Here is a 14,121-nt window from a genome sequence, read left to right as displayed (position 1 = left end):
AGGGGCCTATTAATCTCTGTCTTTGTTGTGTCTATTGTGATGTTGGTGTGGCTGGAATGTAATAGATATTTAGTTCTATACATAATGTTGAATTACCACCCGTCCATTGGTGATTACAGGCTGGCAATTGGGTTATTGAGTACAATTAGTTCAACTACCATTATGTGAGAGAAAATCCCTATAAGGATTAATATAATAATATTCTATATGTATATATATATATATATATATCTATATATATTTCATTAGCCCAATAAAGCACGCGGACTTCTACATATAATCAACACCTCACCCCGCCAGGATTCGGAACCCACAATCTTATAATTGTGACCGGGGAACGCTACCTCTGGGCCACCAGAACACTAAAGCAGTCCTAGACTCTGTTATAGTTCACGCAGCATGTTCAACGAGCTTATGGCGCCGTGAACTCTAATGGGGACCACCCGTGCGCTTAGGTGATCAGAGCAACGTTTTACCAAATCCGGCTTCGAAACACGAGGATCCATATATATTTCATTAGCTCAATAAAGCACGCGGACTCTTACATATAATCAACACCTCACCCCGCCAGAATTCAGACCCACGATCTTATAATTGTAACCAGGGAACGCTACCTCTGGGCCACCAGGACACTAAAAGCAGTCCTAGACTCTGTTATATTTCACACAAAGCCTCCTGCTGGGGAAGGCTCTGAGCCTCCTGCTCTGTGTGTGTGTGTTATTTTTTTTACCTGTACAGTGGCTAGTTTATTGTGCACCCCATTCTTATCCTGCGATCGGTAGTGCAAAGGGATGACAGAGTTGAGGCCACAAAGGGTGTGTATAACAGTCCCCAGTGGTCAGGATATTATGACATTGTAAGTTTAGTTTTATACAAGGTAATTGACTTATATAAGTACAAGAAAGTGGATACAATCTTAATATGTCGGCCATCTTGCCATTAGAGATAAAGTGTTGTGCCATTTCACACACAGTGTGCTTGGACCTGTCCCTAAAAGGGACAACTTGAGTTAAGGGTGTCAAAGGCAAGTAGTGAGGATAAGAAGTCAGAGATGACAATACTGTCAGTGACAGTGGTTTCAACAAACTTTGTGGCTGTGAGTATGACAACTAATACTGTTTAGAGGGATGCCCAGTTGTTAATTCACAACGACCGCATTTCTAACCCTCTCACAGGCAGTGTTAAATATTGATAACCTGTGTTGCTGTGTGATGTATTCATCAGTCTGTAAGTTATTTATGTGTTAAAGAGCTCTCACATTGGGATGAGACAAGGACTGTGTGTCGTTTGGCGGTATTTACTGTACGTTTTGTGATATCGAAGGGAACTGTCCTCCATGGTGGTAGGAAGCGCTGTTGTGTCTCAACTTTGTACAGCTGGTCAAGTCCAAACATCTTCGTTTGTGGAGCACCTTAGTTTTCTCAGTGGAGATAATACAAGAAGTTCTCACAAGCTGTGTGTAGTACAGTCAGCTTCCTTGGTGGGGCACACTGGGGCTCCTGGCTCCAGTGTTGAGACTTCACAACACCTCCGGGTGGGAGGCTGACAGAGGGCTACCTTTAGAGTCTGATAGGCACCCGGGACGTCAATGGTTTTAGGTGGGTCCCCCGAGCCAATCCAATCAGCAATGACTGCGTTCTTGTCAGTGAGTCGCTTTGTCCATGTGTTGTCATTCTTGGCTCTGATAGAACCCTGTGATTAAGATTGGTGTCTTGTTCGATGGCTGGGATGGTTGTTCCGGGGTTAGTCCCTCTATTGTATGATTACTGGGTCGTTTTTCAGCAGAATACGATCCAGTGTAATAACTCTTGAACAGAAAGCCAACGTCTGGGTGTTTCTTTCCTCCTCCTTGGCAGCTGTTGTTGATCTCGAAAGGTTCTCCGCCTTTGCTGCCCCTCGTGCCTCTGGTCCAGAAGCTAAAGGCGTAAGCGTAAGCCAAACAAAAGACCTCCAGGATATAAGCACCTGCGTCTTAAAGAGTTTATAGATCAGTATTCGGGGCTTTATCTTGGGTCTTCCATAATACCTCTCTCCTCTCCATTCTTCATGTGGCAGGGGGTGAGGTGGCCTTGCACATTAATATTAATTATTAATGATGATGAACTTGTCTCCCATACCCAGAGTAGAGACAACAACGTGTGAACTATAGGGTTCTGGGGGCTGGGGCACCACTACTGTAGATGGTGTTGGGGCGTGAGGTTGTGGCGCGCCTTAGACCGTGAGGGCGGTGGTGGAGAGGTGGGCGTGGCAGGTGGTGGCTGTAGATGAGGGCCACCCTTCCCTCTCCTCCACGGCCACCCTCACCATCACTATCGTCGACGTTAATGACTGTCCCCCACGGCTCCTCCCTCCCACCCTCCTCCACGTGACTGAGGGAACACCTGCCTCCCTCTTAGGTCTCCTCACAGCTACTGACGACGACGTGTGGGCCCTGGGACATGGTCCGCCCTTCATCTCTTCCCTGGCGCCCTCCAACCCCGCCCACGTTCTCAACACCCTCAGCGTTAATTACCTACCAAGTAAGTGCTACCGCGCCACCTCCCTCCTCTGATGAGTACCAGCCACGCCCATTCCTAACATCAAGTAAGTGCCTCCCTAACATCAAGTAAGCCAACCACGCCCACCTCCCTAACATCAAGTAGGTGCTAACCACGTTCCCTAACATCAAGTAAGTACTAACCGCCCACCTCCCTAACATCAAGTAAGTACCAACCATACCTCCCTAACATCAGGTCAGTACTAACCCATCCTCCTAACATCAAGTGAAAGTACTAACCACCTCTAACATCAAGTAGTACCAACCACGCACCTCCCTAACATCAAGTCAGTACTAACCACGGCCCACCTCTATCAGTAAGTGCTAACACAGCTACCTCCGTAACATCAAGTGAGTACTAACCGCCCACCTCCCTAACATCAAGTAAGTACCAACCAGCACCTCCCTAACATCAAGTAAGTACTAACCACGTACCTCTAACATCAAGTAAGTACTAACCGCCCACCTCCCTAACATCAAGTACTAACCAGGCCCACCTCCCTAACATCAAGTCACCAAGTAGGTACATTAACACATTACGAATAGACTTAAAATATTATGGTATATCGGGTAATACTAACCTTTAAGACTTTGGTTTGAACCCAAGTAACAGAGGGAGGCAGGGAGGGGGTGACAGAGTTATCCACAGTCTTGTTTATCTAATGTATACGTCATAGTACACCTTGTGGGATTGACTTTATAGCCCTGTGTTTACATCGTTGTAAGACTGTTAATATCGAACCTGAGAAACCACTTGTTATTATCTTCAGTCATCTTGGGTCATTGAGAAACTTGGTAGAGATGTTCTGAGTGTAGCAGCTGTTAGGGGTGTTGTGTGATGCATATCTGATGAAATTAAGTTTACAGGTCGGATCTGTGTAGTGACAAACAGCATTGTTTGTGGTTTTGGCTAGGGGTAAGACATCCTTTCGTGTGTATCCGAAACACTAAAACTTTAGAAGAAAACAGTCACCGAAAACTGAATGAAACTGGGTACGAAAAAAAAGAGAGTATTTATATTATAAGTGTAGGCAGTGACGAGGTGAAAAAGGTGATGATGACACTGTGTTTTAAATCTTTCGGCTCCAGGACGTTTCGTTAAGCTGAGTAAAATTCCAAAATGTAACAATCAGTGGGAAATGGTTAGGTTAGATGAAGTGTACATATTCTGGGTCTCCGGTAGGGTTAGGTGTGCACATTCTAGGTCTCCGGTAGGGTTAGGTGTGCACATTCTAGGTCTCAGGTAAGGTTAGATGTACACATTCTGGTAAAGGTTTTTGTAAAATGTGTATATAATAATAATAATAATAATAATAATAATAATAATAATAATAATAATAATAATAATAATAATAATAATAATATGTATAATATTAATAATAAATCCGTCAAATTTAAGTTCTCATCTCTGGCTACAACTTAACGTTCGTGGGTGGCTTCTGAATGTCATCACACTCCATTCATATGATAAATCTTTCCCTGTGAACTCATCATCTGTTTTGAAATTAAAGTCTTCCTGATACCCCTTAAATACTGAACTCTTACTCTTAAACCATAAATCACACTAGTTAAACCTCTCACTCTTAAGCCATAATCACACTAGTTAAACCTCACTCCCTAAACCATTCATTGTCTAGTTAAACCTCTCACTCTTAAACCATAAATCACACTAGTTAAACCTCTCACTCTTAAGCCATAATCACACTAGTTAAACCTCACTCTTAAACCATAAATCACACTAGTTAAGCCTCTCACTCTTAAACCATTGTTATACTAGTTAAACCTCTCACCCTTAAACCATAAATCACACTAGTTAAGCCTCTCACTCTTAAACCATTAATCATACTAGTTAACCTCTCACTCTCAAACCATTAATCACACTAGTTAAACCTCTCACTCTTAAACCATTGTTATACTAGTTAAACCTCTCACTCTTAAACCATTAATCACACTAGTTAAACCTCTCACTCTTAAACCATTGTTATAATTAAACCTCTCTCCACAAATAATTATATTACTAGTTAAACCTCTCACTCTTACTAGTTAAACCTCTCACTCTTAAACCATTGATTATACTAGTTAAATCTCACTCCCATAAATCACATGTTAAACCTCTCACTCTTAAACCATTGTTATACTAGTTAAACCTCTCACCTTAAACATAAATCACACTAGTTAAGTTCACTCTTAAACCATTAATCATACTAGTTAACCTCTCACTCATAAACCATTAATCACACTAGTTAAACCTCTCACTCTTAAACCATTGTTATACTAGTTAAACCTCTCACTCTTAAACCATTAATCACACTAGTTAAACCTCTCACTCTTAAACCATTGTTATACTAGTTAAACCTCTCACTCTTAAACCATTAATAATACTAGTTAAACCTCTCACTCTTACTAGTTAAACCTCTCACTCTTAAACCATTGTTATACTAGTTAAACCTCTCACTCTTAAACCATAAATCACACTAGTTAAACCTCTCACTCTTAAACCATTGTACTGTTAAACCTCTCACTCTTAAACCATTAATATTACTAGTTAAACCTCTCCTCTTTATTGTAACCTCTCACTCTTAAACCATTAATCACACTAGTTAAACCTCTCACTCTTAAACCATTGTTATACTAGTTAAACCTCTTACTCTTAAACCATAATCACACACTAGTTAAACCTCTCACTCTTAAACCATTGTTATACTAGTTAAACCTCTCACTCTTAAACCATAAATCACACTAGTTAGGTTAGGTTAAGTGATGTGATATTAGTGGATGAAACCTGATCTGTTGTTACGAATATTATTGGCTAAATTGACGAAGGTTTCCAGTGTGTCGGGACAAAATAAGAACATGTCAGGGGAATATTGGTGTGTTGGGGAGAAATAAAATGTATCGGGACGAATCCACCACATGTGTCAGAGTCAGCATGTTACAGCACTTTAGGGAAAACTCTGGTTAGTGACTGTCAGTGTCCAGTTAGTCTAAAATTGTAGAGAAAAAGTATATTTTTGTCGGTTTACAAAAAATATTTTTTTTTTTGGTTTGTGGATGTGATAAATTAGGACACCCTCTACACCTCCTACACCTCTTCTCCTCACCTCTACACCTACTCCCTACACCTCTACCTACTCCTTCCACCCTCTACACCTCTCCTCACCCTCTACTACTCCCTACCTTCCACCTACTCCTACCCTCTATACCTACTCCTACCCCTCTACACCTACTCCCTCTCACCCTACTCCTACACCTCTACCACCTACCCCCCTCTACACCTACTCCCTCTACACCTACTCCCTACACCCTCTTACCCTACTCCTCTCTCTCCCCTCCCCTACCCTCCCCTTCACCTTCTACACCTACTCCCCCCTCTACCTCTCCTACCCCTCTACACCTCTCCTCTACCTCTCCCTACCTACTCCCCACCCTCTACCTACTCTACCCTCTCCCCTACCCTCCTACCCCCTCTACACCTCTCCCCACCCCTCCCCCTCCTACACCCTCTACTACTCCTACACCTCTATCTCTCCTACCTTCTACACCTACTCCTACACCTCTATACCTCACCACCCTCTACCTACTCCCTCCCTCTCCTACCTCTTTTACTCCTACTCTCTACACCTACTCCTACACCTCTCTCCCTACTCTACCTCTCCCTCCCCACCTCTACACCTACTCCCTACCTCTCATACCTACTCCCACACCCTCTCCCCTACCCCTACACCTCTACCTCTCCCCACCTCTACACCTACTACCTACTCCCACCCCCCTCTACTCTACCTACTCCCACCCTCTACCTCCTACCCCCTCCCATCTCTCTCCCCTACCACCCTACTCCCTACCCTCTATCCCCTACTCTACCCTCTACCTCCCTCTACCTCCTACACCCTCTACACCTACCCTACTCCTCTACACCTCTCCCCCCTCCCTACTCCCCCACCTACTCCTACACCCTCTCACCTACTCCTACCCCTCTACCTACTCACCCTCCCTCTCCTACCCTCTACACCTGCCCTCTACCTACTCTACACCTCTGCCCTACTCTACACCTCTTACCTACTCCCACCCTCTCTCACCACCTCTACCTCACCCCACCCTCTACACCTCCTCCACCTCTCTCCCCCCCTCTACACCTACTCCTACACCCTCTACCTGCTCCACCTCTACCTACTCCTACCCTCTACCTCTCCCTACCCTCTACCTCTCCCCTCTACCTACTCCCTACCTCTCACCCTACTCCTACACCTCCCCTACTCCTACACCCCACCTCCCTACACCCTCCCTCCCACCCCTCCTACTCTTACCCCTCTCCCCTACTCCCCACCTCTACCTGTCCACCCCTCTACCTACTCTCCCCCTCTACAAGATTTTTGTATCTAACTCCTGCAGGGACAATAAAAGCGGTGTATTGGCTGGTCTTTCAACTTTTATTAAAACTTGTAATATTGAAATCTTATTAACATCTATTATTATCTTCGGGAGTGTGACAGGACGTTACTGTACCGTCAGGAGGACCACAGTAGGAGCCCTGGTGGCCGTGAGCTGCTCGGATCTTAAGTATTGTCGACCGTGTGATAAGATTTTAGATAACTTTATTTTACAGAGCAGAGTGTGGTGCACCTCAGCTTTTAGCGGAACACATCGCAGGTATAACAGCGTCATTAACCTGACTGAGGGTTCCTGATGGTTTTACTGACAAGATTACCTGGTCTCCTCCAGTACCTGTGTGACATGCTGCCAGGAGGGTCACACTGTATGGCACGGTACACTGAGGTCGTAGAGGTGCAGTAGTAGTGTTGAGGTGAAATAAACTGATGACTAAAATGTAATGTTTATTGACAGGTATGGATAGCAGGCGTGGCGGAGCAGAGATGTGGACTTTGGGGCCATTGGACAGGGAGAAACACCGTCAACTAGTGGCCGAGGTGGTGGTGGAAGATGCTGGAGGTCTGGCCGCCACCCACCCGGTCACTATTATCATCGATGACGTTAATGACAACCCCATGAAGCCCGCTGCTAAGACCGTCTACCTGTGGAAGACTCAGGTGAGCCAATGAGTGTGAGTTCTTAAGTCGGAGAGTGGCCTGGGTAAAGTGCCTTTGTATCTCTTGATTGACACACGACAGAACACGAACTGGAGTGAAATGGAAGTTGGGATAAAGATGAATAGTACTCAGGACATGTTAGTTTGTCAGGTGTGTGGGACATGATAGTTTGTCAGGTATTTGGGGCAGGTTAGTTTGTCAGGTGTGTGGGACATGATAGTTTGTCAGGTGTGTGGGACATGTTAGTTTGTCAGGTATTTGGGGCAGGTTAGTTTGACAGGTGTGTGGGACATGATAGTTTGACAGGTGTGTGGGGCAGGTTAGTTTGTCAGGTGTGTGGGACATGTTAGTTTGTCAGGTATTTGGGGCAGGTTAGTTTGACAGGTGTGTGGGACAGGCTAGTTTGTCAGGTGTTTGGTACAGGTTAGTGTGTCAGCTTAAAGAGCTTCAGAGATAATGAGACTTCTTAAAGACCTTGAGAGATAATGAGACTTCTTTAAAGACCTTGAGAGATAATGAGACTTCTTAAAGACCTTGAGAGATAATGAGACATCTTTAAAGACCTTGAGAGATAACCTGCTTAAGATCTCTCAATATACCGGTTCCCTCAGGGTGGCGGGGCTGACGCTGCCCTTGGTAGGGTGTACGTGGAAGACCCAGATGATTGGGACCTTCAAGACAAAACCTTCTCGTGGTTAGGTCCTCCTCAACCTCTCTTCACCCTCCAGACCAACACAGGGGACATCTTCGCCTCCACGCAGCTCAGAGAAGGAAGGTGAGGTGATTGCTGGGAGGGGAAATTGATTGTATTTTCATTTTAATGTTATTTGTCATTTCATCTCTTAGTTATACAGGAAGTTGGTGATGAAAGTAATGGTGTGGTGGTGAAGGTTTGGTGTTGTGGTGGTGGTGTTGTGATGGTGGTATCAAGGAAAACATGACATCACGAAATGTAAAACCACGTTAGTACACAGTTCATGGTTTGCTCAGAACGTCTAAGGAATACTTAATCTAATGGTACCAGTAAATAAATGTATCTGAAATGTATTAAAGTCAATAAAACTTAAATATCATGTATGTAGGAAGGAGGGCGCTAGTTAAACATGCACCATTAGATAATTGCTTGTAATTAATCTTAATACATAGCCTATATACATATTATGAAACATGGACAGGCCGAGTCATGACAACACATCGCTCCTACAGCAGGTAAAAAGAAATACAAGAGAATTTAAAGGAATAATGGTAAATAGTCACAAAAATAAGATCACGGTGGTGGCCCTGTATAATGGCGCTCACGTACAGTACCTCAAAAAACTATCTATACAAAATTGTGTTCAAAAAATATAACACAATGGACGAAGGATTTTGACAACCCGACCGAGACAACAGGAGTCACAGTGTTCATTCTGAAATTCATCGATCACCCCAAGTCCAGGTAGTTTTTTGAGTAACTGTACATAAGAAATAAGGATCCTGAACCTTGTATCACTTTGTTGAATCGTATGATAAAGGTTCACAGGCAAGAACACATAAGTACCGCCTAAGGCTAACAAGTCACTTTAGACGATGGAGATACAAATACATGAAGATTACTTACCAATAGGTATATGTAGATACCAGATCGTTCAGATTTGCACCAGAGATCAGGATGATTCCACACTCATTCGAATTGCTGGAGGAAGAGGGAAAAGGAGAGAGAAAACAGGGAGGGAGGTGAGGTGAGGACAGGCGAGGCAGGCGAGTGAAGAATTATATACCCATACTCACATAAAGATTCCTGCGTGAAGCTGGCGGGCTCTGACATCACGTTTCTAACTCGCGACGCTGATTGGTTGGTTAGGGAGGCCTTCTGGGTGACAGTTGTCCTTAGAAGCCGGTGGGGAGGAGATGCTGTAATTCATAGACGTAACAATGTGAAGTGGATGATCATAAAGAGAAGTCAAGGATGTTAGATAAGAGAGGAGATTGAACAGGAAATATGTCTGTGTTTATGAGTGATTAAAACTGACAATGTTTGGCGAGATACCGAGTGTACAGTATATCTCTGACCTGGAACTAACCTGAGATTCCACACCAAAACAAACCATTACCATCGCTTAGTAGCCTTAAGTTACACCCCTACCTAATACACCTGATGCACCCTAGACAAACTCCTCTACACTGACTTTTAGCTCTATTAAGTGTAAGGTGTATTAGCCACGAAAGTCACCACTTGTTACTCGAGTCGTCAAAATGAAACACTTTCTACACAATGAGTGTTTTGTAATCGATGTCAACAAATGCATGGGTTGGGGTGACTCTCTGGACCCTTTAAGCTTGTTGACTAATATGAGAGTTGTTCGAATCTAACTCTTATTCAACTGGATTTGGGGATCAGTCCTATATTCCTAACTTCTCTCAGAGCAACATATTGCATGAAGGATGTTTACCAGTTATGCATCACAGGCCTCTGAGACTGTTCTGGCAGTAGGTCGTCAGTAATGGTTTTCAAGAACTATTTAGTTTGTGGGATTTTACTTGGACTAGAATTTATTGGATTAAGCTTGTTACATTTTCTCTGATACAACAATCATTTTCTTTTCTTCTGTTTTATTAATTCTTTTAGTTACTCTTTGGATGTTACTTCATTACCTTGTTACAGTGTTTCACTTAATGTAGTCTGTCTCTCCTGTGTGGCGTAATATTCTCTGTGTCGGCAGGTATGAGCTGCACTTCACTGTATCAGATAGAGTGTGGGACCAGAAGAACGTGCCAGCCAACGTGACGGTGGTGGTGAAGTACCTGTCGCCTGAGGCCTTGACACACGCCGTTCCTGTAACTCTCACGCCCACCACACCTGCAGCTCTCACCACTGGCTGGACACCCATGGTAACACTGGCTCCTTGGCTAGTTTATATCACTATTTGACAAAAGTTCACTCTGACGTCTGTGTGTATGTATACTCTGGAGGCTCTTAATATCATGAGTCTACACCAACTTCTCTCCTCATCCATACACGGAAGTAGAAATAAATCTTAGCTTCCTTTGCTGTCTTGTTATGTGTAAGAATACTGTATCTTCCATAACGTCATGATGTCTTCACCCAGTTAGGATAAGAAACTAAACTGTAGTTGTACCCACTGCAGATGTTCACTGCCGTTCACCCGTGTGTTTTACCCTCTAGCATGGTGGCGGTGGTCTGGGGACACTGACAGACGTTGTAGTACAGGTGGTGGGGAAGGAAGCTGAGGCGGCGGAGATCGTTAGTGTCTACGGCCTCCCCGCCCAAGACACCTCCACCGCCCCTACCTTCCCGAAGCTTTCCTCATCTAACACCAACCACGTCGTCCGCCATTCACCCGCCACAGCGCCCCTCGCCTGTGTGTGGGTGAGCGTCAAACAAGTGGGTGGCGGTTTCATGGATCCACTCAAGCTCCACGGGTTGCTGGCACTACACCTGCAGCACGTGAGTACCAGCCATGACCACCAATACAATTTATGTAAAATCCTTCTTCCTTGAACACTAAGCATGTGCGTTTTCCCTTATGGCTTCTTTGTATTTAGTAGTTGGTTGGTTAATTTTAATGGGAATAAAGATCTAAGAACGTAAGAATGGATAGAAGTGTGTGAATAATATAATACAGTGTATGAGTGTGTTTGTCAAGTATGACACCCGATCAACAAGAAGGAATGTATCATTTAGAATTCCTCTCACGTGTTTGTTACCGAGTGTTGTCATATCTTCTAAAACACACAGATGCACTGTTAACCATATTAGCCAAAGAACTCCATAAAAAAATACAGTACTCACCATTTAAACCACATTTTCATGAATTACAGAATTAATAACACTCACTCCAAAGTTATTATTGCCATTAATTTGATTCCTACAACATATCATTAATGCCGAGTTAGTTCTCTTTATAATGTGTTTCCTTCTGTACACTTTACCCCAGTTAGAGAAGGTGATGAACCTGAGGGTGGCACTGGAAGGAACACACACTATGGCGGGGAACAATGGGGAGACTTCATCTGTTTCCTCTGGCTCCTCCTCCTCAGATGCGATGTCCCCTCACAACCCTTCTTCGTCTGTTGCCTCCCTCGCGTCAATGGTCCTCCCCCTTCAGGTAGGTCATCTCTCATCACACACACACACACACACACACACACACACACACACACACACACACACACACACACACACACAGGTACATTTTCTCCAGCTTGAAAGTATGAAATCAGCTTATAAAACAAGTACTTCTGTTTCCAGGTTGTAGATACGAATGCTACCTCCCTGGTCACTCCCCGACTGACACGAGCCCACGACTGTCACACTCACACTCTGTATGATGAGGACACTTGTACACCTTCCTCATGTCTGAATGGTGGACGATGCGTGAGGACTCAGCTAGGAAACAGGTAGGAGGATGGAGGATGGGAAAGAAAAGGAGGAGGAAGAGTAGCAGGAAGAGAATGAGAAAAAGGAGGAGCAGGAGGGAGTATCCGCCATTAATCTTACTTTTTAGTGTTAAATAATTTGTGTTGTGAATTTTGTTGGTATTTCTATGATTTCTCTCTTATTTGCTTTCTGTTCTCTGCATCTAATCTTGTATGTACTTTCTCTTTTCTGTACTTTCTCTTCTCTGTACTTTCTCTTTTCTGTACTTTCTCTTTTCTGTACTTTCTCTTTTCTGTACTTTCTCTTCTCTGTACTTTCTCTTCTCTGCACGGGCGAAGAAAAAGAGTAAATTTTCCAGAAAAAAACTCTCAAAACTGCTAAAGTGTTGAATAAATTATCTTAAATGTGCTTACCTCATTAATACCAGCAAATGTAAGACGAGATGACACCAACAGCTGAGTGAGTTTGTGCTTGGCAGTAAAACAAATCACAAGTCTCTTAAAAATTTTATAATATTGGCCATAAAAAAGGTTTATAAAATTACCATTGTTTTCTTTGTTTATACATCATATTTACAATAAATATCCAATAAAACAAACAACACAATTATAAAAAGGATAACAAAGATCAGGTGCTAGCCACATCTTCAAATTCCAATACTGTATTATACTTCTTTTTCCGCCGCCCCTCATCAACACAAGAGGTATGACCTGTGCAAATCCCATATATTTTTTCTCTCGTTGAAATAGGTTCTTAAACCTATTTTATTTATAATTGATGAGGATCATATTGTTGAATTATACCAAAGTCATGGTCCAATGAAAGCAGAATCCACATCTCACAGCTCTCTATCCTCCATTTTGTGGTGCCCAGGGGCAGCTGAGGCCATTCTGCTTTTAAAGATAGTGATCATAACATTACTGGTCAGTGTTGGTGAATTTGAATTTTGCCACGTACAGTGGCTAGTTTATTGTGCGCCCTATGCTCCTCCTGTGAGCGGTAGTGCAAAAGGATTACAGAGTAGAGGTCACAAAGGGTGTGATAACAGTTTGATCTTGACACCCCGGTCAACAAGGTACGCATATTTGTGTCTGACTTCAGAGACAAGCGCGTGACAACTTGAGTTGAGGGTGCCAGTGCAAGTAGTGAGGATAGAGAGTCAGTGATCATGAGACTATCAGTAACTGTCTTCAACAAATTCGATAGCTGTGAGTATGGCAACTAATTCAGTTTGTAGAGTGGCTGCCCAGTTGTTAATTCTAACTCCTTTCTCAAATGTATTACCGTTAGGTTGAGTCACAGCGACAGCACTTCCAGCCCTCCCACAGGCGGTGTTAAGAGATCCATCAGTGTAGATGGTCTGTGTGATATTATCATCAGTCAGTAGGGTGTGTATGTGTGCAAGAGCTCTCACTTAGGCAGTGTGCTAGAGATAAGACTTTAAGTAATTAATTGTTTAGGCTCGTATGTTAGTATTGTGATATCAAAGGAAACAATCTGTCAGGGTGGTAGGCAGCACTGTTCTATCTAAGCTTTGTACAGATGGTTTAGTCCAAACATCCTCATATGTGTAGCTGTAGTTTGGATCCATTTAGATTCACCAGTCCCATGGTTATATTAAGGAAACAATGTTATCAGGATCACCACGCAGAAGCCTCAGGGCTATCATGAGGTTGACTTCAATTATTCTATCTTTGACACTGGATGTACCTAGTTCTTTCCTCATATTAAGTACTTTTAGTGTTCATGGGACCACCTACGATAATTATGAGGCTTTATTTATATTTTTTCGAGCATTTCAATACCTTTCCCATCAAGAAGGACCAGGGCTGGTGCATGATAATAATCTATCAGATATCTTATATAGCCGAGGTACATTGTTTTAACAATCCACACTTGGTGATGCGTTAATTTAGAATATCAGTAATATGCTCCTTGGAGGTCTATAATGTCATAACTCACTAACCAGAACACCAACACCCTTGGCCTCACCCCCAGCTGTCTCTGAACTTCTGTAATAGGTGTTTTAACACTGTCTTACTGTTACTGTACTTGAATCGTTCCCGTAAGATTAAACAAAAATCCCATATAAATTTCCTGATATTCACTTGTTATATTTTCTGGTCTCAAATTCCTAAATATGACATACTGTATAATGT

The 14,121-nt window shown here is 43.2% G+C and overlaps 1 protein-coding gene across 3 annotated transcripts in view; it reads left to right on the top strand.

Annotated features, from left to right (window-relative positions):
- The first annotated feature begins 2,167 nt into the window (after positions 1-2,167).
- The window catches only part of LOC121854454 (putative neural-cadherin 2), a 33,257-nt gene continuing 21,303 nt past the window's right edge, over positions 2,168-14,121 (top strand). For 2 of the 3 annotated variants that reach the window (XR_006086547.1, XM_042349129.1), the window contains exons 1-7: positions 2,168-2,519; positions 7,379-7,581; positions 8,193-8,356; positions 10,284-10,452; positions 10,748-11,029; positions 11,520-11,690; positions 11,834-11,982. Coding sequence is in view for 2 of the 3 variants with exons in the window: in XM_042349129.1 (XP_042205063.1) it covers positions 7,381-7,581; positions 8,193-8,356; positions 10,284-10,452; positions 10,748-11,029; positions 11,520-11,690; positions 11,834-11,982 (1,136 nt within the window). In the remaining variant the exon portion in view is untranslated. The remainder of the gene's footprint in view (positions 2,520-7,378; positions 7,582-8,192; positions 8,357-10,283; positions 10,453-10,747; positions 11,030-11,519; positions 11,691-11,833; positions 11,983-14,121) is intronic. The other variant, XM_042349130.1, reaches the window with a different exon arrangement.

Source organism: Homarus americanus, unplaced genomic scaffold, assembly GCF_018991925.1.
Source record: "Homarus americanus isolate GMGI-L3 unplaced genomic scaffold, GMGI_Hamer_2.0 scaffold53225, whole genome shotgun sequence".
NCBI lineage: Eukaryota > Metazoa > Arthropoda > Malacostraca > Decapoda > Nephropidae > Homarus > Homarus americanus.
The sequence above is the reverse complement of the archived record's forward strand: the minus strand, read 5'-3'. Positions and strand labels throughout refer to the sequence as shown.